The following is a 26858-nucleotide window of genomic DNA, read 5'->3' on the forward strand; positions in this document are numbered from 1 at the left end:
ACGATACAGAACTGATGATAGCTTGGAAAAGTGGTTGGTTATGCAGAAAATAGGGTGCAGGGAAGGGAGAAAGAGTCAACAATAAGTGGAGACAGAGCCCAAAAACAGAAAAGAACAGCTAGGCTATGGAACAGATAACCTTAGCCCAGGTGAATGAATGGCTGTTAATGCAAACTATTAAAGGCTAAGAATGGGTAGTCTGGAACAGCAGGCATGTGATAACAGGGCCTGATGCATGGGGGTGGTGGTAAGGGCATAGGGAGAAGGTGCCTCAAGCCCTTAAATACTTGAACTTGAAAGAGTCGAAAAGGCTGTAACATTACTCAAGTGAGAAATGAGGTGCAGTTTTTGCAGCTTACATTTTAACTAGTAATTGCACTGTTGTAAATTGGGAACAAAAAAAAGGAAAAAAAAAAGTGAGATGAACAGAAGATCACAAGACACAAGTAGTCAAATGACAAATTTTGTGGTGCAAGGCCAAAATGAATTGGCAATGGGACAAGGAACGGAACAAATAGATGAACCTAGAGGTTTACCAGCAGAAAGATGAACAGTTCCCAGCCAAAAGTAAAAACAAGATTAAAAACAATCAAAGCAAAGCTTGCAAAGCAAAAGGAAAATAAGGGGACAGACATTGGGCCTGAAATTGTTCAGTCCAGAAGCAGATAATTTAAAACGTTCCTCAAAATTATATTGTGCTTTATCAGAATACCACAGGGAGATCAAGGACAGAGGTCAGATTGAAACAAGTTGGAGAATTAAAATGACAGCAAATTTAGGGTCACACTTGGGGACCTAGCAAAACTGCTGCATAAAGTGGTCACTCAATTTTCATTTGTTGCCCACTGCACGTCAATCCACATCATAAGCAGTGATTATACTGACCTGGAAGGAATCTATGAATATCACTATCACGTGGAAGGAGTGCTACAAACCATGGTCATTCAAGGAGGGTTAAGGAAAGGGTAGTTGTTGCATATCCTGCACTTGGCCAGAAAAGCACTATGGGCAGGGGCTGACCCGGTTATGGCAGAAGGAATGTCTCTTTCAGAATCTCGAAAGCAGGGAGGAAAGCATGGCCTTTACCACCATGTCATTCTTACTTTCAGAAGTTTGTTCTAATGCTACTCACACCTCCTCTAGAGATCTTTGATTACTCATTGTGCTACTAAACTTCAACATTACCTTTCTGCCACTTACTCTAAATCTCTCCTGTCATCCACTCTCAAATTTACTCACCTGCCTGAACCCTCCCACTTGTACATTGAAAATCTGTAACAGTTGCAACTTTTCACTTCTGAAGAGGAGCCAATCATTGACCTGAAAAGCCAACTTGTTTTCTCTTAGCACAAACACCAACTGAATTTTCCAACATTATTCTTACACATTCAGGCTAGATGTTACCTGAACTGCAAGTCACTCAGCTTTGAAAATAACAGGGCCAGCATGTCAAAATGTTCTTGTAATAAAAGACAAAATGCAGAGAATTTTTATCAGAGCTTTGGCCATTCACAAATTAAATCAACATCAGTTATTTCTCAGTACAATAGGAAAAGCATTCAAAGAACAAACTGACCACTTACCTGTTCCATAGTGATGGCAATTCTTCCTGCAAGTCAATATTAATTTCCTCAAACACTTTCTGGGCTTTTAAAAATTCTTCTTCTGCCTTGAAACGCCAAAAACATTCCAAATAAGCAAAAGGCATTTTAACAATCACGATAGACCAAACACCCAAGTAAAAACATGAGCTAATTTAAAGGTTGAATTTCAATTGCCAGATTTAAAGGTTACTCATGGAAGACACTACACAGGGTAGCAGTTGCCATCAGTTGAGCATTCCAGAAATTCAAACTACACACCCAACTTCTACCTCCCTTGACAACCAAATGCTCTCTCTTTTTTGTTCTGTCAGTGATGAGTTGATCAGCTGTTCCAAATGCATCACCGTCAATCCTGTCACAGGCAACATCCCCATTCACATTGCTTTCCCAGGTCAATGAGGAACAAGGGCCACAAAAATACTCACTGCTGGTTTTGGGCGAGGCAGGTCAATGAAATTTAAAGCATTCAATTTGTGCACTGACTCCATGCTGAATACATGAATTAGATCTGCTTTTTTTATAAAGGTCTCCACCATCTACAAGGGAAAGTATTCCAAAGACTTCTGTCTCAAATGAGAGATCCCTACCTCTAGATTCATCACAGGAGGAAATTACACGGTGCATATTGAGGGGTCTGTCCTTTCTATCTTATGCTTCAATCAAGCAGCTTCTTATTTTTCTAAACTCTAGCAGATAGAAGTCTAACCTAATCTCAAATAACCTATCTACTAAGCTATCCCTAAATTGTATCCAATATATTTCATCCTTCCTTAAGCAAGCCAATAATGTACACAGTGTGTCAAATGTGATCACGCTGAAGGCCTGTACAACTGAAGCTCAACCTTCCTAATTTTAGAGTGAAAGTCAGTTTTATCATCACACTCAGCTTCCTGTGACTAAGCCAATTTTGGCATCAACTTACCAAACTACCTTGGATTCCATTTGCTTACTTTCCTGGTTTATTCCTACCACCCCTTGGAATAATAGTACCACATTAGCTATCCTCTAGGCCTCTGGCACCTCTCCTAGAGCCAGAGAGGATTTGAAAAATTAATATCAGGGACCCTATAATCTCCTCCTTTGTCTTTCACACTCACCTGGGAAACATCTCATCTGTGCCTGGGGATTTATCTAACTTTAAGCCCATTAAAGTTACTAATAAAAACCACAAAAACTTTTCCTCAATGTTGATTTGTTCAAAAATTTTGCACAGTCAACCTCCCTGACTTCTGTATCCATGTCATTTTTCTCTATCATAAAGAGATATGTAAAGTACTAATTTAAAATCTCTCCTGTCTTCCAGCTCCACGTACAATTTTGCACATCGGTCCCTCATGGACCCTCCTCTTCCCCTGGTTATTCTCTTGCCCACAATACATTTCTGAAATACCTTGAAGTTTTTCATGCCCCTGTGCTTTTCTAGCATTTTTGTTTAATTAACCCCTAGAGTAACTAGGGAAAGGTAAGGACCATTCAAGGACAATAGACAATAGGTGCAGGAGTAGGTGCAGGACCATTCTGCCCTTCGAGTCTGCACCACCATTCAATATGATCATGGCTGATCATCCTTAATCAGTATCCTGTTCCTGCCTTATCTCCATAACCTTTGATTCCACTATCTTTGAGAGCTCTATCCAACTCTTTCTTAAATGAATTCAGAGACTGGGCCTCCACTGCCCTCTGGGGCAGAGCATTCCACACAGCCACCACTCTCTGGGTGAAGTTTCTCCTCATCTCTGTCCTAAATGGTCTTTTTTTAAGCTGTGTCCTCTGGAAGGAAGGGTGTGTTTGGAATGCTTCATATCAGTATTCAACAAAAAGAATTACATTGACGGTGGTAAGATAGTCTAAGGGATGCCGATATTAAATAGGTGATGTAGATAGGTCCGCAAGGCCTGGTGGAATCTATTCCAGGAAACTGAGGAAAGCAAGGGAGGAGATCACTGAGGCATTGATAGAGATCTTTGGATCATCTTGAACTACAGGCAAAGTCCCAGAAGACTGGAAAATAACCAGTGTTGTTTCTTTAAAAGGCAACAGAGATAACACAGGAAACTAGTGTCAATAGCTCTCTGATTGTGGCAACATTAATGGATAAGGTGATAAAGGCAACATACAGTACGCTTCCCTCAAAATTGGTCAGGGAATCAAGTATAAAGTTGGCAAGTCATGTTGCAGGTGTACAAAACATTAGTTAGGCCACATTTGGAGTACTGCGTGCAGTTCTGGTCACCATGCCATCCCTCTAGGCCTGCATAACCCCGTATCACACTGCCTAATGATCCCGAACTAGCCCTCAACATTCAGCTGGTCAGGGTTACACCAGAGCCCAAAGCGAGTCCTATCTCAACTCATGTTTGTCAAGAAGAATTGTCACACTGATGAGCATTCTTTACATTGCCGTGTAACAGTCTGTAATCTGGTTACACCCAAGGTACATCCATCTTTGGAGAGAGTGCAGCAGCAGCTCAGCAGGATGTTGCCTAGATTGGAGTGCAATAGCTGCAAGGTGTTGGAAATGTTTTCGCTAGAGCGAAGGTTGAGGGGTGATCAGATAGAAATATAAAAATTATGAGGTGCACAGATAGAGTGGATAGTTGTGGAATGTGTTTCACAGGGTGGAAAAGTCAAATATGAGGGGCCATAAGCTTAAGGTGAGAAGAAATTTAAAGATGTTAGAGACAAAGTTTTCCTTTAAAAAGAGGGTGGTAGGTGTCTTTGACATCCTATCATGCATTCTCAATAATGTGATTGCCCCATTTCCTTTTGAAGTGCTCAATTGAGGAGCCAGTGATGTCATCATTGCTTATTGCAATAGGTGATGAAACAACATTGTAACACCATCTCTTATACCCCTCCCTATCTCACCTGAAGTTTCTATACCCTACAATAACTCTTCCTTTCGCAGGAAGATCCAAGACTTTCTACATTCTGGAGACAATACAACACAAATAAATTCTTTGCTATACCCTTTAAAAACTTATCCGTTTGACTTAAAATTAGGGCCAATTCCATATTCAACAATTTCAACCCATCTCTCCATGCTGCATTTCATTTGACATTGGTTACCCACTCAACCTGTTTATAAATAGTTCACAACAATCAAGCACATTTGACATTTGCAAGTTCATAGATTCCAGCTTCACTCAAAGAAAACACAGCCCTATATACCAGATACAAAGACTTTTCAAACAGGAACATCGGTTTGTGTATTAAACCCACTGTTTCCAATTTATGGAGACTGTTTCCAACCCCACTCCAAATTCTACTTCCAAGGAATTGATTCCATCCTTTGCCCAAAAAAAGATGGCACCAGACACTTGAAACTGAGCTGTAAGATTTGACCCATAGATAACTTCTAACCTCATTCACTGATCAAGCTCACCTCAATTTCTGTCTCAGATCAAACTTTGCCATTCACCGTTCAGGCCTTCAATATTTCTAGATTCAAACCTTCCATGCACCCTTAATTCCCATATTTCTCCCACACCCATACCCTTGAACATATCTAAAATTCTGCTGCCTGTGGCTTATCATCCAACTGTTAGTCAGCCTAACTAGCTCAAAGTTAAGCAATATATCATTTGAAAACTGTCACCTGATCCCTGTATGGTCTCACTCCTTCCCATCTTTGCTTTTCCTTCTCAGCCCACAACCCTCCAAAATATCTGCTCTCCTCTAATTCTGGCCACTTGCGCATTCACAAATTTTAATCATTTCACCTTTTGCAACCTTACCTAGACTTTCCACACTGGTTTATCCTCACCTTTCTCTAAAGAGTCTTTCCATGTTTAAAATCCTCTTGAAAACTGATCTTTTTAACCAAGCATTCTGTCATCTTACCCAATATCTTGTTCAACTCAGTGCAAACTTCTATTTCATTATGTTCCGGGGGGGGGGGGGGGGGGGGGGGGGGGGGGGGGTGCTTTGGTACTTTTCATTAAAATACACATTCTTCCTCAAAATGAGTTGTTCAAGGTCACAGCAATTGAGCATACTTCCAGCAGTAGGAACAACGCTCAGTGAATCCTTGACCCTCATCACTCAAATAACACTTCATTTTACTAATGAGCTGTATTTTTAAAAAACTCAATTGGAAAGGATGACTAGACCAGGCCTCTTTAGAAAAAAATGTAAACACAGCTAATAGAACTCAAAGCTGCAAACGGGTTTCATAGTACAGATGGAATATGAATGTTTCCTGTAATGATTGTAATGAGGTCAACCAGGTGGAGCTGAGAAATGAGCTCCGTGATTGGGGCTGTTAATCTCACCCAATCAGGAAACCCTGGCTTACAGAAAACATCAGGAGTTTGAGGTTCTGTGCACTCAACTGACTTGGAGGAACCCATGGCATGTGTGAAGGGTGACTTAGTGAGGGGATAGCGGCGTCTATAGAGTTATTTCAGTGGCAAACAGAGACAAAAAACAAGCTCCTGAAGAAATTCACTCATCTTTGAGCTGGGGACTTATTCAATTGTGAAGACGGAGCCCAGCATATGGAAAGAATGCTTTTGTTTTTCTGATCAACTGACACTGGTGTAGACGAAGTGCAAAAAGAATAATTCTCCTGGCTGCTTGTGGACTTGCAGCTTTCTCAGTTATTAGAAGTCGAACGTTCTCTGAGCACTAAGATACTAAAACCTTACAAGAATTGATGGATTTAGTTAAGGAGTATTACAACTCAGGGGCTCCTCTAATTCTGAGATGCTATCAGTTTTACTTGGCATTTCAAGAACCAGGGGAATCAGTATCAGGATTTTTGGCAAGGCTAAGACGATTGGCAGAGGCATGTATGTGACTTTGGTTTAACATCTGAATGAGATGCCGAGACACCATTTGGTATGTGAGATCAATGATGTAACCATGCAAAAGTGTCTACCAGCTGAAGCCCAACTGGCCTTCAAACAGGCACAATTGATTCTGTCATTAGAAAATACAGCAAATAGAGCATGAGTTGCAGGGTATGTCAATGGAAGTTGACACCTTTGCCAGGCTGAAAGGGCTTGCAGTACACTACTTGGGTGAAGGCATGTGCATAGCCTCACTCGGACGTATCTTGAACAGAGGGACTTTAGATCAGCCCACAGCAGAATTCCCCAAAAAGGTCAAGCCTTGGCCATGCGGTTAATATTTTCTTCAGAGTCTGGGCCAACAAGCCATTGTAGCCATGTTGAAGATGTTCTATAGAGTAGAATGCGGACTCTCCGATGAGGTATAAAACAAAGAGCTCATCTGTTTGGGAGGACATAATTAAAAACAGGAGACAAAATAGGAGAACAACTGCAATGGAGAAAATCCTCCAATTCTCAGTAGACATCAAAGCAAGTTACACATTTATTTTGTGGGCTCTTGAAATGCACAAACAGGTTGCCATATGGAGCAGATGGTGGCAAAGTGGTAAAGACACAGGTTTAGTAATCTAGAACCCAGGCTAATGGCGCGTGAACATGGATTTTAATCCCACCATGAAAAATTGGATTTATGAGTATCTGGAAAGGCACTGCTTGATTAGGGACAGCCAGCACGGATTTGTGAAGGGTAGGTCTTGCCTTACAAGTCTGATTGAATTCTTTGAGGAGCATGTGGATGAGGGTAGAGCAGTGGATGTAGTATACATGGATTTTAGTAAGGCATTTGATAAGGTTCCCCATGGTAGGCTTATGCAGAAAGTCAGGAGGCATGGGATAGAGGGAAATTTGGCCAGTTGGATAGAAAACTGGCTAACCGGACGAAGTCAGAGAGTGGTGGTCGATGGTAAATATTCAGCCTGGAGCCCAGTTACAAGTAGAGTTCCGCAGGGATCAGTTCTGGGTCCTCTGCTGTTCGTAATTTTTATTAACGTCTTGGATGAGGGAGTCGAAGGGTGGGTCAGTAAATTTGCAGACAATACGAAGATTGGTGGAGTTGTGGATAGTGAGGAGGGCTCTTGTCGGCTGCAAAGGAACTTAGATATGATGCAGAGCTGGGCTGAGGAGTGGCAGATGGAGTTCAACCCTGCCAAGTGTGAGGTTGACCATTTTGGAAAGACAAATAAGAATGCAGAATACAGGGTTAATGGTAGGGTTCTTAGTCAGGTGGAGGAACAGAGGGATCTTGGGGTCTATGTACATAGATCTTTGAAGGTTGCCACTCAGGTGGATAGAGTTTGTAAGAAGGCCTCTGGAGTATTATCGTTCATTAGCAGAGGGATTGAATTCAAGAGTCGTGAAGTGATGTTGCAACTGTACAGGATTTTGGTTAGGCCACATTTGGAGTACTGTGTGCATTTCTGGTCGCCTCACTTTAGGAAAGATGTGGAAGTTTTGGAGAGGGTGCAGAGAAGATTTACCAGGATGTTGCCTGGAATGGAGAATAGGTCGTACGAGGATAGGTTGAGAGTGCTAGGCCTTTTCTCGTTGGAACGGTGAAGGATGAGGGGTGACTTGATAGAGGTTTATAAGATGATCAGAGGAATAGATAGAGTAGACAGTCAGAAACTTTTTCCCTGGGTACAGAGTGTTACAAGGGGACATACATTTAAGGTGAAGGGTAGAAGGTCTAGGGGAGATATCAGGGTGGGTTCTTTACCCAGAGAGTGGTGGGGGCATGGAATGCGCTACCTGTGGGAGTGGTAGAGTCAGAATCTTTGGTGACCTTTAAGCGGCAATTGGATAGGTACATGGATGGGTGCTTAAGCTAGGACAAATGTTCGACACAACATCGTGGGCCGAAGGGCCTGTTCTGTACTGTATTGTTCTATGTTCTATGTTCTAATGGTGAAATCTGAATTTAATAAAATTGCTGATGCAAACATGATCACATTCTGTTGAAATCATAACATGTCTGGTTCACAGAGCCCTTGAGAAGAAAATCTACCATCCTGAACTGGTCTGGCCGAGACATGTGGCTGGTTCGCTAGATGATGAGGAATAGGCAACAAATGCTAATCTAATCAGTAACACCCACATCCCACAGATGACGAAAAAAACATTCCTCCTCTTTCTCCTCCTTTCATAAAACCAGAGCATTTAAAGGCTTCCACTTGCTGTGAAGTGATTTGGCATTTCCTGAAAGAATGAATTATTGGCATCAAGACACAGTTAAGTAACAGCTCAATGTGCTTCCATTCTGTAGCTATGGAAACCTAAAGATACACCAAAACAGGAAGGAATGAAAGTAATGACTCACTTACATGGCACGTTTTACAAACCTGATGACACATGCCTTAAAGCTAAAGTGGCTTTACAGATGTACAATACTGTTGGATTGTGGGAAAAACATGGTAGATGACATGCAGACAGCAAACTCCCACATGGGAGAGAATAATTAGCAAATAACCCTTATTAGTTGATTGAAGTTAAACCCTAGCCAGGGAAAATTCGAAAGCTCTTCAAAATAGTATCAGAGACCTTTTGTATCCATTTGAAGTAACAAACTTGGCTTGATTTAATATTACACCCAAAAAACAGCATCCCCAACAGCACAGTACTCACTAATCAATTCACTGGAGGATCAATTGGATTTTTTTTTTTAAAGCTGAAGCCATTGAACCCATCATCTTATGATTCCAAGGAAAAAGATGTTGCCAAACAAGCCTCAGCTAGCCAACAAAGGGTTGCACAGGTAGCCCACAGATGACAAATTTGCTTCAAAGACTTAGTAGGACAAAAGCAGTAGATGTATAGTTACACCATTACCTGCAAGCCTCCCTCCAAGTTACACACCAACATAACTTGGAATTAAACTACCATGTCACAAGGTCAAAGGTCTGGAACTCCCTTCCCACCAGGGCTGCATATGTACTTATACAAGATAAACCACAGTGGTTTTGGTTGGAGAAAACAGCTCACCACTACCAAGGTAATAAACACTGACCTAACCAGTGACGCACATATTGTCTGAACGAACATTAAAACAAAATGGAATTTAGGAGCCCCTGAAAAGGTTGAATGTGCAGAAAAGCAGCTAATTTTGGTCAAACAGGTTATAAAAGCAGCCACCAAATAGCAGTTTACCGATGCTCCTGCCTCCCTCAAACTTTCCTTTTGAATCTTGGCTTCCCATTTCTAGTCTCAAAATTTAAAACTAAGTGAGATTTACAGTCATCCTGGCTGTGGCCAAGTTCACATTTGTCTGCTCCTGTTATGTCAGGAATTTCTGACAATTTCAAACTGTAGCAATGAATCCTAGACCCACAAAAATTCTATTACAGCAAATGGATCAAACAGATTTGAATACCCAGTACAGCCTGGACTAATAACAGACAAGCCTCCTCCCATTCCTTGTCTTTACTACATCTGCATATCATTCTATTCCTGTGTGAAAAGGACCTCGCTTTCGCCTTAAAACATATCTATGCTATGTACCTTAGTTACACCCTGTCGTCATATATTCTGCATTCGCCCCATTTCTGACAAAGAAATTCCACCCGATTTCTCTATTGGAAGCAAATTAGTGACTTGAATTTTTTTTCAGTTTCCAGCTCTCAATTCCCTCACAAGTGGAGATGCTTTTCTTTTTCAAAACAGGAAAAACGTTCAACGTATGTTTGGCAGGCACAGTGGTTAACAGTGCTGCCTCACAGCCAGGGACTCAAGTTCAAATTCAAGTCTCAGGTGACTGTGTGTGGAGCTTGCACATTCGCCCCGTGTCTATGTGGGTTTCCTCCCACAGTCCAAAGGTATGCAGGTTAAGTAGATTGACCATGCTAAAATCGGCCATATTACCCAGGGCTATGCAGGCTAGGTGGTCTGGACTCTGTGGGCCAAATGGTCTAACTCCACACTGTAGGGATTCTATGATTGCACTTTGTTTCCCAAAACAGAACACAACTACTTACAATCCAAGTGCTTCGTACAAGCTTACGGATTTGCAATTCCAAGCCTCAGGATTGTTACGCAGTTTTTGTGCTCTGATCAATCATTTGTGTTTTCAATTCTTTTTAAAACATTTAGGAGTGGAACACACCATCAGACACTCAGCTGGCAATTACTTTCAGCACAGATCATAAACTTCCGTGAAGTAAAACTTTAATTTAAAGAAACCGTGGACAATTCCAACTTCTCCTCAATTTCCCTACAGTCATCAACTGGATGATGCTGTCTATCATAAGTAATTCTGTTGTGGAGGTGCCAGTGTTGGAGTGTGGTGCACAAAGTTAAAAATCATACAACACCAGGTTTTAGTCCAACAGGTTTAATTGGAAGTTCTAGCTTCCAGACACCATTAACCGCCAGCGTAAAGTAGAAAGGAACTCCAAGAGGATCACGCATATCGACTGAGTCCAAAAGCTACTACAGGTATGCGATCCTTTGTTTTCATGGAGTGTGGAGCATCGCTTTGGCATGTGAACAGGTGACCCATCTCCACACCCACTCAAACCACATCATTCAGATGTGAGGTGGTGTTGCCAACACTGGTAGGTGTCAGTTGCATCTCAGTGCTCATAGTATTCACACATGCGTCCGCTGTTAGCTAATTTTTTTTATTTATCCAAAAATGTTATTCCGAAATCCGTAAAATTCTGAATTCGAAAAAACTGGCCCCACGGATTTCTGATAAAGGATTGCGTACTTCCAACTAAACCTGTTGAATAACCAGGTGTTGTGTGATTTTTACAAGTAATTTTGCATTATAGCTCCATACTCACAAGTCTTTCACAGCTAAGCCGAATGCCAATTCAGCAGTGAAGATGGTTTCAAAGCCAGTGATTAAAAGATACGGCACAGTGGGAAGCAATCCCCAAATCACTACACGTGTGAAAGATAGTTATTCCAAAATCAGTTTAGATTGAGTGCACTGAAGTAGACTTGTATTCCAGAGAGCTGGATTAAAACTTCAAACCAAAGTAGTCCGTGAATTTAAGTGGATGAATTAGATGCGCAAACAGGTAGATAGGTACAATACATATGGGATTAGAAAAACATGACTGTAGGGCGAGAACAGAATATACAGTTTTTAGGAAGGACAAAGACAAAAAAAGTGAGGTAGCAATATTGGATAAAGGGGAAATTAACCGAATTAGAAAATGACACATATCCTGTGCAAAAGTACAAAAGATTCAAAGGATCAGAATATACTTCGAGTCAGAGATGTACAGCATGGAAACAGACCCTTCGGTCCAATCCGTCCATGCCGACTAGATATCCCAACCCAATCTAGTCTCACCTAAAACAAAATCATTGTGGTCAACTGTCATTTTTCAAATTCAGAGTTGTGCTATTCAAATATGGTTTAGACTAGTTTCTGATCCCACAAACAGCATGGTTATTTTTAAGAAAACAGAAGAGGGGACTAAGCAGTATCCGTGAAGAGGGAGAAATAAATTCAGATTTGAGCAAAAAGGTCATTGGCTTCAAAGTCTAAATGCTTCTCTTTGCATATTTCCTGACCTGCTGAGCATTTACTGTATCTTCTGATTTTGTGGACAAACAAACACTGCAAATCTAGTACATTTCCTTAGAGTTGGCCCCTAGTTAGAGTAACATTTCACATTTACAAACAACACATGTAGGAATGAAAAGATACATTGGGATAGGTGGACAACAAAACCTAGCCAAATCCCACCCCCTTACCAAATTCCATTGACCCGCTGCCAAGATGACAAACATGAATCAGGAAAGTGAGCTTCCTTCCCCTCTAACCATCTCCCACCCTGACAATACAGGTTAACAATAAATGCTGAGTATTTACTCTATCTTCTGTTTTTACTTCAGATTTCAAGCTCCCATAGCACTTGACTTTCCCCAAGCGTCACTGGCCATTTACAGTCTTCTGAAAAGACCATCAGGTCAGTTGAGGGAACGTTACAAAGGGCAGCCACACCGGCCCAAATGGATCATCACAGTAACCAACCACCAACCTCCCTAGGACAACTGGAGATGGACAATGAACTGGCCTTTCAAGGCCACACCGAGATTAATTTAAAGTACTTGGGCTGAAGGGCCCAAGTCAGCTACTGCACTATAACATGTTGCTTCAACTGGACTTTGCAGTTGAGAATGGAGAACTTGCTCACCACTTTATTGGATCTATCTCTTAAGCCCCTCTCTCTACCTGCACCTCAGTCTCTAATTAGTTACTGGCTGTTTTAAACATGCCTCTTCCAGTGTTCACTCCCTCCTCCCTCACACAGCAGCTACACAAAGCCTATTTGCAATGAGCATATATGTTAAATAAAGGAATAAAGTCACGCACCAGAGTCAAACACTTATTTACTGATTAAAGTAAAACATTTCAACCAGATAGGTGGTTCAAGGGAAGTCAGAGCGGAATTTTCTGAAGCAGCAAGGTGTTAAAAATCAGCTTTGCTCTCAACTTAGCATATATTCAGTTAGAAATAACCTCAAACTCTGGGCACAAATGCCAATGAGCTCTACAAACCAAAAGTGGAGGAGTTGGAATTGGCTCTATTCAGATGTCTTCAAGGGTGGCTGCTTACTTTTGCATGGCAATCTAACATTCCCCAGGGGGTGGTGGTTGCCAGTGGCAATGAAACAGCTAAACAAATAAAATTGTCCCTACTATAATCTTTGAATTCTTCGATGAAAAGTGCTCCTGTGCCATCAGCTGCAGTAATTGGAAGTGTTCAAAACACAGAGACACAGAGGGCTTAAAGCACCAACCACAACACAAGCAGATAGACAGTAAAGCACAGCCAGAGATATACCACACCAAGACAAAAACAAGTAATGTGGTCACCTGATTTCGGAGCAGATTTGATTGGGCAACGATATGCGCCACAAGCTTCCCCTGGCACCACTGAGGCGCAGCTTTCTCAAGCAACGAGACAGGCTAGGGAGGAAAAAAAACAAACAAAAAAAGCACACAGAAAGATTACAGCAAGAGCAACAGCTTGGTGAATCAGGGCTGTGGGACAGGTGAGGTAAAAGCAGCAAGGGAAAAGGAAGAACATTTTATTAATCAACAGCACCGAGCCACAGATACACCAACTTCTTGTGGTATTTCCCAGCAACAGTTAAACAAGAGCAGGTCAGCTGCAAAGAATAGGTTAATAAGACAGAAGAGCAGTTAGTCACAGCAAGTTACCAATCTCAACAATGCAATACATGGAAACACTTTAGCAGGAAGATTACAAAGTCATTTCCCAAATGACTCAGAAAACTATACTGGCAGTGCGCTTGGATACAGGAGAGAGCAATAGTTGTGCAAACCGAATGACCTGTGTTTCGCAGGCAAGCCTCTCCACGGGTGGTATAAACTGGTCAGGATTAGTACTAATTCAGGACAAACACAGCCATTTAACCATCAGTTACAGCACCTTTGGGTAAATGACTGAGGTGGTGTTGGACTTGGGTGTACAAAATTAAAAATCACAACACTAGGTTATAGTCCAACATGTTTATTTGGAAGCACTAGCTTTCGGAGCACCATTCCTTCATCAGGTGGCTGTTACCTGATGAATTAGTGATGCTCCAAAAGCTAGTGCTTCCAAATAAACTTGTTGGACTCTAACCTGGTGTTGTGATCTTTAACTTTTGGATAATGGCTGATTTGGGGATGGGAGGTGAGGATGGTGGAGTGTAAAAACAGTGGCATGCTCTTACACATCCTGACAGTTAACTCGAGTAACCTGGCTTGAGGGGAACAACCAGGGCAAAGGACAAGAAAATAAACAAAACACTGCAAATCTAGTACATTTCCTTAGTGCTGACCCCGGGTTAGGGTAGCATTCTATATTTACAAACGACACTCAGTAATGAAAGATACGTTGGGATAGGTGGACAACAAAACCTAGCCAAATCCCACCCCCTTGCCAAATTCCTGTGACCCAATGCCAAGACGACAAACTTGAATCATGAATGAATTTTTTTCCTCCTCTAACCATCTCCCACCTGACAATACAGGTTAACAGTAGCTTCCACTGTACTTACCCAGAGATAGCCATTCACACCGGACCAATATGGACCATGAGGTCTCCTATCAACATGCAAAAGACTGAGGCAGCTCCATTCATTAAGAAAAGAGGCAAGTTCAGAAGCCTGCAGCACTGGAGTTTGTCGGTTCACCCAGTCCTATTCAAGTCCACTGAGGCAAGGAAACAAATAGGGTGGCATAGACAATATCACGGGACTAGTAACCCAAAGGCCTGGGATGGCGCTCTGGGATACTGTAACAGCTGGTGGAATTTATAATCAATTAATGAATAAATCTTGAATTGAAAGCTAATATCAAGTAATGGCAACCATATCCTCAACTGTTAAAAAAACCTGGTTCATCATCAACCTTCTAACAGAAGGAAATCTGCAATTCTTACCCAATCTGACCTCCCCACAGTCTCAGACCCACAGTAACATGATCAATGGTCAACTATTCCCTCAAATGGCTTGTTTAAGGGCAAATGCAGGTCTTGCCAGTGACATACACACAAACAAATGAGAGTGCACCAGCTGAAAGAGACAATTTGCCCAACAAATATTCAAAATAGCAAATGCTGGAATGATCCAAATTAAAACCAACTAAATCTGAGGCTTCCATCAGGTCTCCTTTAGTCTCATCTATTCTAGTGTCACAAAGCTAGCTCCTTCTTTTCTAAAAGCTGTACCTTGATCTTGTTTCAAAGGGGCAATAAACCAGACTGGAGTCTGATCAGTCTGGTTTGGTACAGAGTGGAAAAGGATTTTGAGGGGCCTTTTGTTTATATGTAAAGGTGAGACTTCAGGCCAAAGTGGTCATGTTTTAGAAGTGACCTGCATTGGGAAGGGGGAGTGGTCAGCTCTCTACCTGACCTGAATGGAGCAGTTTTTGCTCAGTCTTGAACTGGGAAGTTCAACAGGGAACTGTGTGGAAACACTCTTCTTCCCTTCAGCTTCGACCTAGAAGTATGTGTTCCAATTATACTGGTTTTTAAAGGGAGTTTGCTTATTGGGACTGTTGTGTATATTCAGAACAGCATAATTAAATCAAGTTGGATAGATTGGGTTCTGTTGAGGTTCTTTATTCTGTACTTTGTTTCATTGTGTAACTTTGTGAATAAATTTTTGTCTGTTTTAAAACCTGTTGGTCAACATAGTTACCTTAATCTGGGTAATTTTCACTGTACACTTACCAAAACAAATTGCAAAGTTATGGTCTAGCTTAGTTCATAACACTAGTGAGATCCAAGTATTGACAGAATCCCAGCCTCCCATGATGGGCAAGGTTACAGGAATACAGCTCTTAAAGAGTTTTAAATGAAAACTTTGCTTTGAAAACTAAAATAAATCTGAAAGACTTGATGTGTAATTGCAAGCCTCATTGTGCTTCCAATAGGATGGTTTCTGCACTGCATGCTTTGGAGACTGAGCAAGGAAAAAAAGTCTCCTGAGACACATACTGGCACCCCACTGTATTTGGTAGTTGGAGTCGTTTCACCACTTTTGCCTTGATGTAGCCCACGTCGCCTAGTTTCCCAAAAATAAAATTTTCAACAAACAAAAAACAGAAATGCTCTGTGCTTACTCCCAATCCTTCAGAAAGGGAAGACATGGAAGTTTAAAAAGGTGACTATAACAGACCCTCAATGTTTGAAATCTATATCCTACTGACTCTAATGAAACAAAATATTCTCATTCTTTCCCAAAAAATCTTCCCCTCCTGAACATGGCAATTTAAAATGGTTTTAATCAGTGTGACAAGACTACTAGCAGATACAAATCTCAATTCTATCCTTACCTCAATATCCCCGCAAGAACTTCGCAGGGGTTGCCAGACAGATACACCTGAGGAGCAGACTTGAGCTATTTTCCCATTTCAGAGAACAGGCTACACAAGCTTTTAAAAGCCACTTAGGATCTTCCAAGAGCACCACATACCAGCTATTGAAGATTGCCACCACAGATTTTAACCTTCCATTGGCAGATGGGGGTTTCTCAATCTTCTCCACAGCCAGAAGTATAGTGGCTACAATGAATATGCTACACTGACAAGTACCTTGGAAAAAGCTGGCAGTCAGATGCACAGAAAAGATGCAGCCAAGAGCCCAAATAAAGTGAGTCAGGGTAAGATCCACTTCGATATGGCTTTCTCCTTTTGTTCAAGAGCATGAAAACATAACTGGAATAGATTAAGGTTCACATTTTGGGGGACTGAATGATGGAGAAAACAGATTAAATTTTGGATGATAATCCATTTCTTCTCAAGAGGTCTGCAAAGTAGTGCCTGCTCACTTCAAGATACAGCACAGGCTGGATACAGAATCCTATATCCCCATTGACTCATGGTAATAAATCTGAAAATATTCTAGTTCTCTCTCAAATTTCCTCCACTTCTGAAGATGAAGTCACATGTTCCCTCCGGTGCTTTTTAATATTGGACATTTCCAACCATTGCCAGTGTTAGCAGATATCACGTCCAATGCTATCTTACCCCAACATCCATATGCATAAACTTTGCTGCAGAAACAGAGGAGGAATAGATTTGTCTGTGCCTGATGCAGAAGATTTAAAACAGGATTATATATTTTTCACTAGTGGAGTTATATTGATAGCTCAGAGTTTTGCTTACCTGTGGCGAGAAAACACCTGTAATAAACAGCAGTTAAGTACAGGAATGTGGTCAGTGTTTTGTGCTAATTGGATTTCAAACTAATAAATTGCATACTCCGATTAATTTATTAATGTGAGGAAACAGTCATGGAGCTCAAGATTCAGCACTTTCCTCAAATAGTTTGCAACACAGTATAGGACTAGAGTCTACTTCTTACATCAACCAAATGGAAATGCACATTCATGTGCATTCTCAGGATTATTCAATAACAGCAGTTCCTGGAGATAAACTGAAACCTAGGAAAGTCAATTAGCATTTATCAAAATAGGAGGGAGACTTTTCAGGGAACAACAGACCAATATCAGAAAGTACTTTTAGTCAAGCTGTGTCAACAATCTAACTGGGCAAAAAATTCATTATCAAGTTGGCAGAGACTTTTAACTTATAATAAAAGGTCCCAACCTATTATTTCACTTTAGAACAGAGAATGGTGGAGAAATTCAGCAGGTCTGGCAGCATTTGTTGTTGGAGGAGGGGACAGACAGTGTGAGTGAGAGATACTTAATGACAGCTCTGGTACAACGCTTTAAAACTGAAAGGTGTAGGTATTTTGTTTAAATACTTCTGTCAGAGGCAAAGGAGGAGCAAGGGGACAGATGGCATAGATTCATTGCTTTTCCTTTACCTGTCAAACAGAATAACTCAAAATTCCCAACACATTTCAGTTCAGAAGAGGAGTCATACCAGACTCCATGCTGACACACTCTCCCTCCACAGGCACTGCCAGGCCTACAGGGTTTCTCCCATTTAAAATATTGCAAATTTATCACCAAGGGGTTCATCATTTAATAGAAATATTTTGGCAATTCAAAGGCAAACAAACTACTGCAATTTTAGCAGAGCTCTCCTGGCTCTCAAAAACAACATTAAATATTTTCCAAACTCATTTCTGGCCATCATAATTCAAATTTCAAATGATTCCATCCTCATGCAATAGAACAGTATTTCTAGTTAACAACTGAATAGCCAGTTCTTCACATCTTGCACACATCACTCAAATCACAGAATTGGATACAAGATGACAGTTTCTAACAGGGATCATTCAATAACCAGTGGAAGCACATCCAATGTGATTAGCAAACAACTACAACAGACATTCTTATGAATGTAATACAGCAGGATAAGATCGGGAATATCGGAAAGGCTATGGAAGCAGATTTTAAAAAGGTAGCTTTCAAAAGCTGTTAATTAATGAATAAATAAATAATCGAAAAGGAATGTTTTTGAAAAAATCCAACTTTAATATGGTGCAGGTGGGCCAAATTGGATCGTTCAAAACGCCAGTACAGAAATTTTGGACCAAAAGCCCTTCTTTTGTGCAAAATGTCACAAATATGCAATATCTTTTACCTTTGCTATTTTTACATCATCTTTCTTTTTTGCACCTTGGAGAGATTCATAATGATGTCTTGCACTGTCGTAGTCAACAAGCTTCCTCCCACGCTTTGCAATACGAGTCTACAAAATAAATTACGTTTAAACTGTAGATTCACAAATGTTGCTCCTCTAAACAAAATCGTTTTTCCTTTGCATCTTAAGTCAAAAGTTATCAAATTTCAAAGCTGGTAAATGCTTAATTCCTAGATTGGAAAGGTATTAAATGAATATTTCACGTCAATTTTTACTGAGGAGAGAAAAAAACAGAGGCTAGAGAACTGTGATATATTTGTTTCAAAATCAGTGCTCGAGGTCTCAAAGCATAAAAAGATATGTAAATCTCAGTAACCCAATGAAGTGTATCCAGGACTTTGTGGGAAGTTAGGCATCCTGCAATTTCCTCCCTAACAAATATTTGTATCACCTATAACCCTGGGTGGAGGAGCACAGATAAGGGGTACTTCCCTTAAGGTGGAGGAGTTCAAAACTTGGTGGAGGGGCTTTTTAGGTGACTTGAGAGATTTAAAAAAAAGAGAGGACACGAGGGATAGCTTTTTTTAAAAAAAAAATAGTGGTTGGTGCGTGGAACGAACTACAAGGGAAGTGGTGGATGCAGGTATAATTACAGTGTTTAAGTATAGATGAAAGGTTTTAGGGATATGGACCAAATTCAGGCAGGTGGAATGAGTTTAACTTGGGAACATGGTTAGTGTGGACTAGTTGGACCAAAGGGTCTGTTTCCATGCTGTTTGACTCTATGGCTCTATGACTATGACACTACTCAATGAGAGTCACGAATGTGAATTTCTAACCACAACCTGATGCTTTATTAATTGTAGATTCTCACACTAAAAAAAGTTGTGTGCTGACCTTCCAGAAATAAAGGTTGTACAGTCTGAATAATTAGTTCGAAAGGTGATCAAAGCCATCAGTACAACTTCAAGGTGTAGACAATGAACTATGACTACACCCAATGCTGTACTTGGGGATAAGTGTGTGATAGAAGCAAATTCCACAGCGGTGTTCAAAAAAAGAACGTGTCCATTATTTGAAAAAAAAATTGCAGCACGTGAGAGCTAATGGGACTAATGATTAGACTCTTCAAAGAGTTCATACAGGCTCAATCAATGGGATGTTGGCTTTGTTTCAGGTACTGTGTTTAAAACTTTTACAAATGATTTAAAAGGTTTACAATTTAACATGTATCAAAAAACAAATCTGGCTCATAGGGAAGTTCAGTTTGAGACTTTAATGTTAACTTGCAAACTCTCAATGATATTGTCGTCTTAGTTATATTTAGGAAAAATGCTAAGCTTGAAAAAGAGGAACTAGTCACATGCACAAAGTTGGGCTGCATTTAAATCAGAAAATAGAGGAGGAATTGAAGTGAAACTATTTCTCAAAATGGGAACAGTACAAAATGTGCATAAAGGTCAATCAGCAACAGCAGCAGAAATCCACACGCTGAATTAACATTAGTCGCACATCTAGATCCCTGTCACGATTGCTGTTCTTATTAAAAAACCCATCTAACATTCCAGAATCAGGTCATTCAGCCCATCGAGTCCACACTGACACTCCAAATAGCATCCCACCCAGACCAATTCCCAACCCTATTCTTATAACCCTGCATTTCTTAAGGCTAATCCACCTAATCAGTACAACTGAGCACACCAATCTACCGAACATGCACATCTTTGGACTGTGGCTAACATCCCTAACCTTGGGAAATGAGCATCACATTAAAAAAGGTAGTAAATTAACAGGATCCATTCTGCCTAGGTTATAGCACATACAAAAAAAGACTCCTACTTTAATATCTGGGAACTGGCCGAGGTAAGTATCCAGGGTCAGGAGAGCTTGATCCACCAGTTTTTGATGATAGTCAGTCCAGAGAAGATCACTATTCTGAAGGTAAACAAAAAGACATTAAGACAAATGAGAAAGGTTTGTGAATCAAACTCAAGTTGAAATAACAGATCACCAAAAATAGGAAATGTGCCCAAAGCCTATTCCACAATTCATGACAGAAAACTTCTCTCTAACCAGCTGAATTGTTTTTGATTTTTTTAAAAAACAATTCATTCATGAGATGTGGGCAGTGCTGGTTTGGCTAGAATTTATTGCCCATTCTTAAATGCTTTTGAATTGAGTGGCTTACTAAACCATTTCAATTGACAGTCAACCACATTGCCGAGGGTCTGGAGTTGCATATAAGTCGAGGTAAGAATGGCAGATTTCCTTCTGTGGCATTAGTGAACAGAATGATTTCTTTTTAACCCCCAGAAGATTAAACAGTCACATGGATGTCATTAGGCTAGCTTTTAATTCCAGGTTTTTACTGAATTCAACTTTTGCCCCAGCACTGCCCCAAAACATTACAATAAAGAACTATGGATACTGAAATCAGAAACAAAAGCAGAAATTGCTGAAGAAACTCAGATGTGGCAGCATCTGTGGAAAGAAAGCAGAGTTAACATTTCAAGTCTGGCAACTCATCACAACTAGAAAAAAAAACAGTATTTCTGCTGAAGCCAAAAGCTGAAGGGAGGGGGTTTGGAGGTGTCATTTTTGTGGGCATGATGCAAGTGTTCTGCAAAGCTGTCACACAGCCTGTTTCATCTCCACCATGTGGTCTCCTCTGCATGGTGAACAGCAAGAATGACTGTGCTTCCACCAACATTTCTCTCAGGCCTGCTGCAGTGCTCCAGCAAGTCTCAGCTCAAGCTCAAAGAACATTTGCCACATGGGGACCCTGCAGCAACTAGGATTCAACATCAAGTTCAATAGTTTTACAGCCGGATTCCATCCTTCCATTTTTTTTAAACCCACTCCACACCTAAACCTGTTATGACATGGGTTGCTTTTAGCACAGCCAGCCATTCACGTGTATTATATGCCCATCACCACAATTAAACCATTTTCTCACTCAGTTAGCTTTTCTTCTGTCCTGGTTTCCATTATCTCCTTGCTTACCTAGCCCTTTCATAATTCTCTGGGGTCAGTCTCCACTTATTATTCCCCCTCGATTTTGGCTTCAGCATAAATACCAAGTTTACGTAGTTACTAACAGTTCTGACAAAGTGGCTAGACTCAAAAGTTATCATTGTTCCCAAGGAAGTTGCCAGACCTGTTGAGCTTCTTCAGCAATTTGTTTGTCTTCTCAAAACAATCTTCTGAATTACCTTTCAATTGACATCATCACTACTTCACTAGGTTCATTCAAACCTGCAAAAACCTCTCAGCATGAATATGCTGTAACTGAGCATGCACTTGTCCAGAGGATGGAAAACTTCAAAGTCTTACAAAACACGGAATGGCAAGATTTTTCAAATGGCCAACCCCTTTATTCTCCAACTATGACCCTACACACTGCATTCCCCCATTACTGGAGGTCAGCCATTTTGGGTCTTTCACAAGATGCAGGCACATCTGACAAGAATCAAATATCACAGAATCCCTATTATGTGGAAGCAGGGCATTCAGCATATCAAGTGCATACTGACACTCCAAGGAGCATTACACAGAGACCCATTCCCTCAACCCGATCCTTGCAACCCTGTACTTCCCATGGATAATCTAACTAACCTACCCATCCCCAGGCACGATGGACAAATTGACATTGCCAATCAACCTAACCTGCACACCTTTGAACCATGGGAGGAAACTGGAGCAAATCCACACAGACATGAGGAGAAATGTGCAAATTTCTCTCCCGTACAGTCGCTCAATAATGGATTCAAACCGGGCCCTGGCACCGAGAGGCAGCAGTGCTAACCAGAGCCACCATGAGCATTAATTGTTCTTCCTGAATTGTCCTTTAACTTTGTGGCCATTTGAGAAAGCAGTAGAGTGTCAGCCATTTTGGAGTTACATATAGACCAGTTACAGCAACAGGGTAATAATGGAGTTTGGGTGGGGCAGAGGAAAGAGAAGATATTCTTCTCTAAAAGGGATTAAACCACCCAATTGGGGTTTTCATAATTATATTCATTGTGGCCAAAGATTAACCTTCCACTGCAGATTTACTAATTGAATTTGAATTTCACCATCTGCTGTGTTGGGATCTGACCCTGTGTCCCCATGACAAAGTCCAGTGACACTGGTAGTACAGCCTCAAAACATCTCAGCATCTACACTGGAAAACCCTCAAAATTGTGCACTTCCATGAGATTGCCTCTATTATTCAAACTTCAAAATAATTTGACCAGTTACTCTCCCCAGTTATAAAAAATCAAGTCCAATAGAACCAGAAGTCACAACCACCAAGTTACAGTCCAATAGGCTGACTTTGAAATCACAAACTTTTGGGACACTGCTCCTTCATCACGTGAAATTTTACAGAACACTGAACACCAGCAGCCATCATTTTTTTCATGCCAGCTGCCATCACTTTAAAACAGCCATTGCTTATTCATTAAGCAGTGTAGATCCTCAGTCTGTGATTTATTCAGACTATGGTTGGGTTTTCGATTGTCTAGATGAAGATAGCCACAGCAATGTCCAAGGCAGTCCCTTGACCTGTGGGGAAGTAAATGGCAGTGAAACAAAAGTCTAACCTCTGAAATCGAATGAATTTCTTGTCTGCCGACCCAGTCTGGCTCATAAATTTCCTCCAAAACTTCTGACAGCTTCTTTGTGGCATCATGCATAGCTATAGAACAAATTTAAATTTACAGTCAGTTGTGTTCCAAGCAGTTGATACATAAGATTAAAAACTGAAGGAGACCTATTGGCCCTTTAATCTTGCTCCATTACACAATAGGATCATGGCTGAACCTTTGTCTCAGTATAGCCTTCCCTTTAAGCACCCTGGACATTGTCCTGAACGTACGCACCCATATCTTTCTGGGCTAGAGAATTCCTCAGAATGACAAAGTTGAGGGGAGAAATTTAATTTCAGTTTTAAGTGACACATATCTTGTTCTGACACCATGTTCAAGACTGCATGAGTGGAAATATTTTCAATCTACTCAGTCAATCCCTTTTAAAAAAAAGTATTAAGGAAATTATAGAACTATTTCTGAACTGCAAGGTAATGCAAGTTTAAACTACTCACCTTCTTAGAAGAATCTCAGGAATCAGTCTCATGAATCTTAATTGCCTCAAAGGCAACTTTAGAGTCCAAAATTGGACACAATGCTTCAGGCATGGTCTGACCAAGCTTGTAAGACTTCACATACCTGCTTCAACTCCTTTGTAACAAATCTCTTGCATCATTGCCTTTATGCAATTTGTGTATAAATACGAGTCCCCTGAATACCATTCTCAAGTCTCTTTCCGATCAAATTATTTTGCTTTTCTCCAATTTTCCAAAAAGTTAATGACAACTCAAAGTGAAACCACTATTTTTTCCCAAATGCTAGAGATCATCTTCCCCTGCTTCAATTTGACTAGTTGCTTGGGCTTCTCCTGTTGTCAGTGACTCTTGTAATAACCAACATAGACAGTCAACATCAAAATGGCCCGTTTATTTCTGTCAACAACCAACCCATGCTAATGGTAAGCCTCAGTATCACCAATTCTAACTTCGTATACTGAGTGAGTGTGACATCTGATCACAAGCTTACTGAAAATTCACATCTATTGCATCCATTGGTTCTCATTTATCCTGCTAGTTGCATTCTAAAAATAAAATTTCTATTCTATTTAAATTTGTTACAACTCTCCATATGATTTCTTTTTAAAGATTTATTTTCATGGAATGGCCAAACAGGCTTGAGGGGCTGAATGTATATTTTCTGCAAAGGAACAGGAGTACCCAATCAATTAGGGATAAGCTATTAAGCCAAATGCTCCAAACGTTCCCATTTTTGCTTGATCTCCTCTTTTGAAGAGAAGGATTTGGGTTGCCTTCATCCAGCTTACTGGGATTGTTCTAGAATCCATGGAATTCTGATGTACTGGAGAACCAGCTCTAGGGATTTATTGCACTGATTATTCATCTCATTAACTAGTCCAGTATTATTTTTTTATCATTGAATTTCTTCAGGTCCTTAGTTCCTGCTGGAACTGTAGTTCCCCACAAAGTGCATCAGTTTTCATGATGTGGAGGTGCTGGGTTTAACTGGGATGGACAAAGTTAAAAATCACAACACCAGGTTACAGTCCAACAGGTTTATTTGGAATCATTAGCTTTCATCAGGGTTTCATAATGAAAGACCAAGCATTCTATCATTTAATTAGTCCCCATTATAACTTATCCAAATTAATCACTGAATGGACCAACATTTATTCTGGCTTTCTAAGTACAAACATACATAAGAGCGTTACATCAATTTGATGTGTTCTCTACACATGCTCACAATATTGATAGAACATAGAACATTACAGCGCAGTACAGGCCCTTCGGCCCTCGATGTTGCACCGACCTGTCATACCAGTCTGAAGCCCATCTAACCTACACTATTCCATGTACGTCCATATGCTTATCCAATGACAACTTAAATGTACTTAAAGTTGGCGGATCTACTACTGTTGCAGGCAAAGCATTCCATACCCTTACTACCAAGTAAAGAAACTACCTCTGACATCTATCACCCCTCAATTTAAGGTTATGCCCCCCCGTGCTCACCATCACCATACTTGGAAAAAGGCTCTCCCTGTCCACCCTATCTAACCCTCTGCTATTAATAAAAGCTAAAACACTGTATGCCTTCTTAACAACCCTGTCAATCTGGGTGGCAACTTTCAAAGATCTGTGTATCTGGACATTGAGATCTCTCTGCTCATCTACACTACCAAGAATCTTATTAGCCCAGTACTTTGCATTCCGGTTACTCTGACCAAAGGTGAATCACCTCACTTGTTCGCATTAAACTCCATTTGCCACCTCTCAGCCCAGCTTTGCATTTTATCTATGTCTCTGTAACCTACAACATCCTTTGTCACTGTCCACAACTCCACCGACCTTAGTGTCATCTGCAAATTTACTAACCTACCCTTCTACGCCCTCATCCAGGTAGTTCATAAAAATGACGAACAGCAGTGGTTAAAAAAGGTTATATTTTGGATATGTAACTTGCATATAAGTACATTGCAGCAATGCCTAAAAGACAACTATCCACCAGTTTATCATGATTAGACTTACTGCTCCAGAAAGATGTTTAGGTATTGTACTATAATTTACCCATTTATTTCTATGATAGGGAGTGTAGAGCAAAGAAAGCTGATCAGCATGTGTCTTACTTTCCTAAAGAAAACCAAAGAATTACAGATGCTGGAAATCAGAAACAAAAGTAGGAACTGCTGGAGAAACTCAGGTTTGACAGCATCTGTGGAGACAAAGCAGAATGAACATTCTGGGTCCAGTGACTCTTCTTCAGAACAGTTTCACTGGACGCAAAGTGTTAACTCTGGTTTGTTTCCACAGATGCTGCCAGACCTGTGGAGTTTTTCCAGCAATTTCTGCTTTTGTGTCTTGCTACCTATTGTGTAGTCAAGTTACAGCTTCCCTACAAATCAACGGAATATCCACAGAACAAAAGAGGTTTTGTGTGGTCAGAGGAAGTCTACTTGGCTTTGAGATATTCCCACCAAATATAGGAACAAGGCTGCCTCTAGTTGTAGACATCCACCAGCCTAAGGATTCCAGGAGATTGGTTGTAAATTTGACCAGATGATCCAGAAAAAAAAGCTTTATGTGAAATGTGGATATTGAAATCTATTGAAAGTTAGGAGGATATTGGACTGATTTTATTTTAATCAATTGTTCCTTTAAAACAATTCCATTGAAAGAACATGTGCCAAGGGTAGAGGGGAATGTTCCTTTGTGGTTTGAATTACCTTTGCACAAAGAAACTTTCACATTTTTGTATGCTATTTGTTATACTGAAAATGTGAAAGCCCAAAACATTTTTGCCATGTCATTCAGTAAACTAGAAATGGGAATCTCAAAAAAGTTTCTCCAGCAATAGCACCACTTCACTTTGTCCTACCTTTGCAAAATTCTTCAAATGACCCAAGCCTAACACTTGCCACTGACAAAACAAACCTCTCCCCTTGATCTATTATTATTGTTGGCTTCTCTTTAGCAACAGTTGGACATTTCCTACGGGCTTTTACTTTCTCAAAAGAAATGCACACGTTGCAAGTTACAACTTAATTCATATTCCCTGGATGGAAAGGTGCAAAGGAGTGCAAAAGGAAAAATTAAATATTTTCAAGTGTTAAGCAACTTAGTATCATGGTGATAAATATTAAGCAGCACAAATATTTACATTTCCACTTGGTCAACAATTCAACTGGAGGAGAAAGTGAGGTCTGCAGATGCTGGAGATCAGAGCTGAAAATGTGTTGCTGGAAAAGCGCAGGTCAGGCAGCATCCAGGGAACAGGAGAATCGACGTTT

The 26858-nt window shown here is 40.6% G+C and overlaps 1 protein-coding gene across 5 annotated transcripts in view; it reads right to left on the bottom strand.

Moving 5' to 3' along the window:
* LOC122551801 (myc box-dependent-interacting protein 1-like) overlaps positions 1-26858 on the bottom strand; it is a 156329-nt gene that overhangs the window by 51406 nt on the left and 78065 nt on the right. For 4 of the 5 annotated variants that reach the window (XM_043694271.1, XM_043694270.1, XM_043694268.1 and 1 more), the window contains exons 4-8: positions 23069-23163; positions 20322-20417; positions 18483-18590; positions 13287-13379; positions 1584-1669 (exon numbers count right to left, since the gene is read on the bottom strand). In XM_043694271.1, the coding sequence (XP_043550206.1) occupies positions 1584-1669; positions 13287-13379; positions 18483-18590; positions 20322-20417; positions 23069-23163 (478 nt within the window). The remainder of the gene's footprint in view (positions 1-1583; positions 1670-13286; positions 13380-18482; positions 18591-20321; positions 20418-23068; positions 23164-26858) is intronic. The other variant, XM_043694269.1, reaches the window with a different exon arrangement.

This window comes from Chiloscyllium plagiosum, chromosome 7 (genome assembly GCF_004010195.1).
Source record: "Chiloscyllium plagiosum isolate BGI_BamShark_2017 chromosome 7, ASM401019v2, whole genome shotgun sequence".
In the NCBI taxonomy this organism is placed as follows: Eukaryota; Metazoa; Chordata; class Chondrichthyes; order Orectolobiformes; family Hemiscylliidae; genus Chiloscyllium; species Chiloscyllium plagiosum.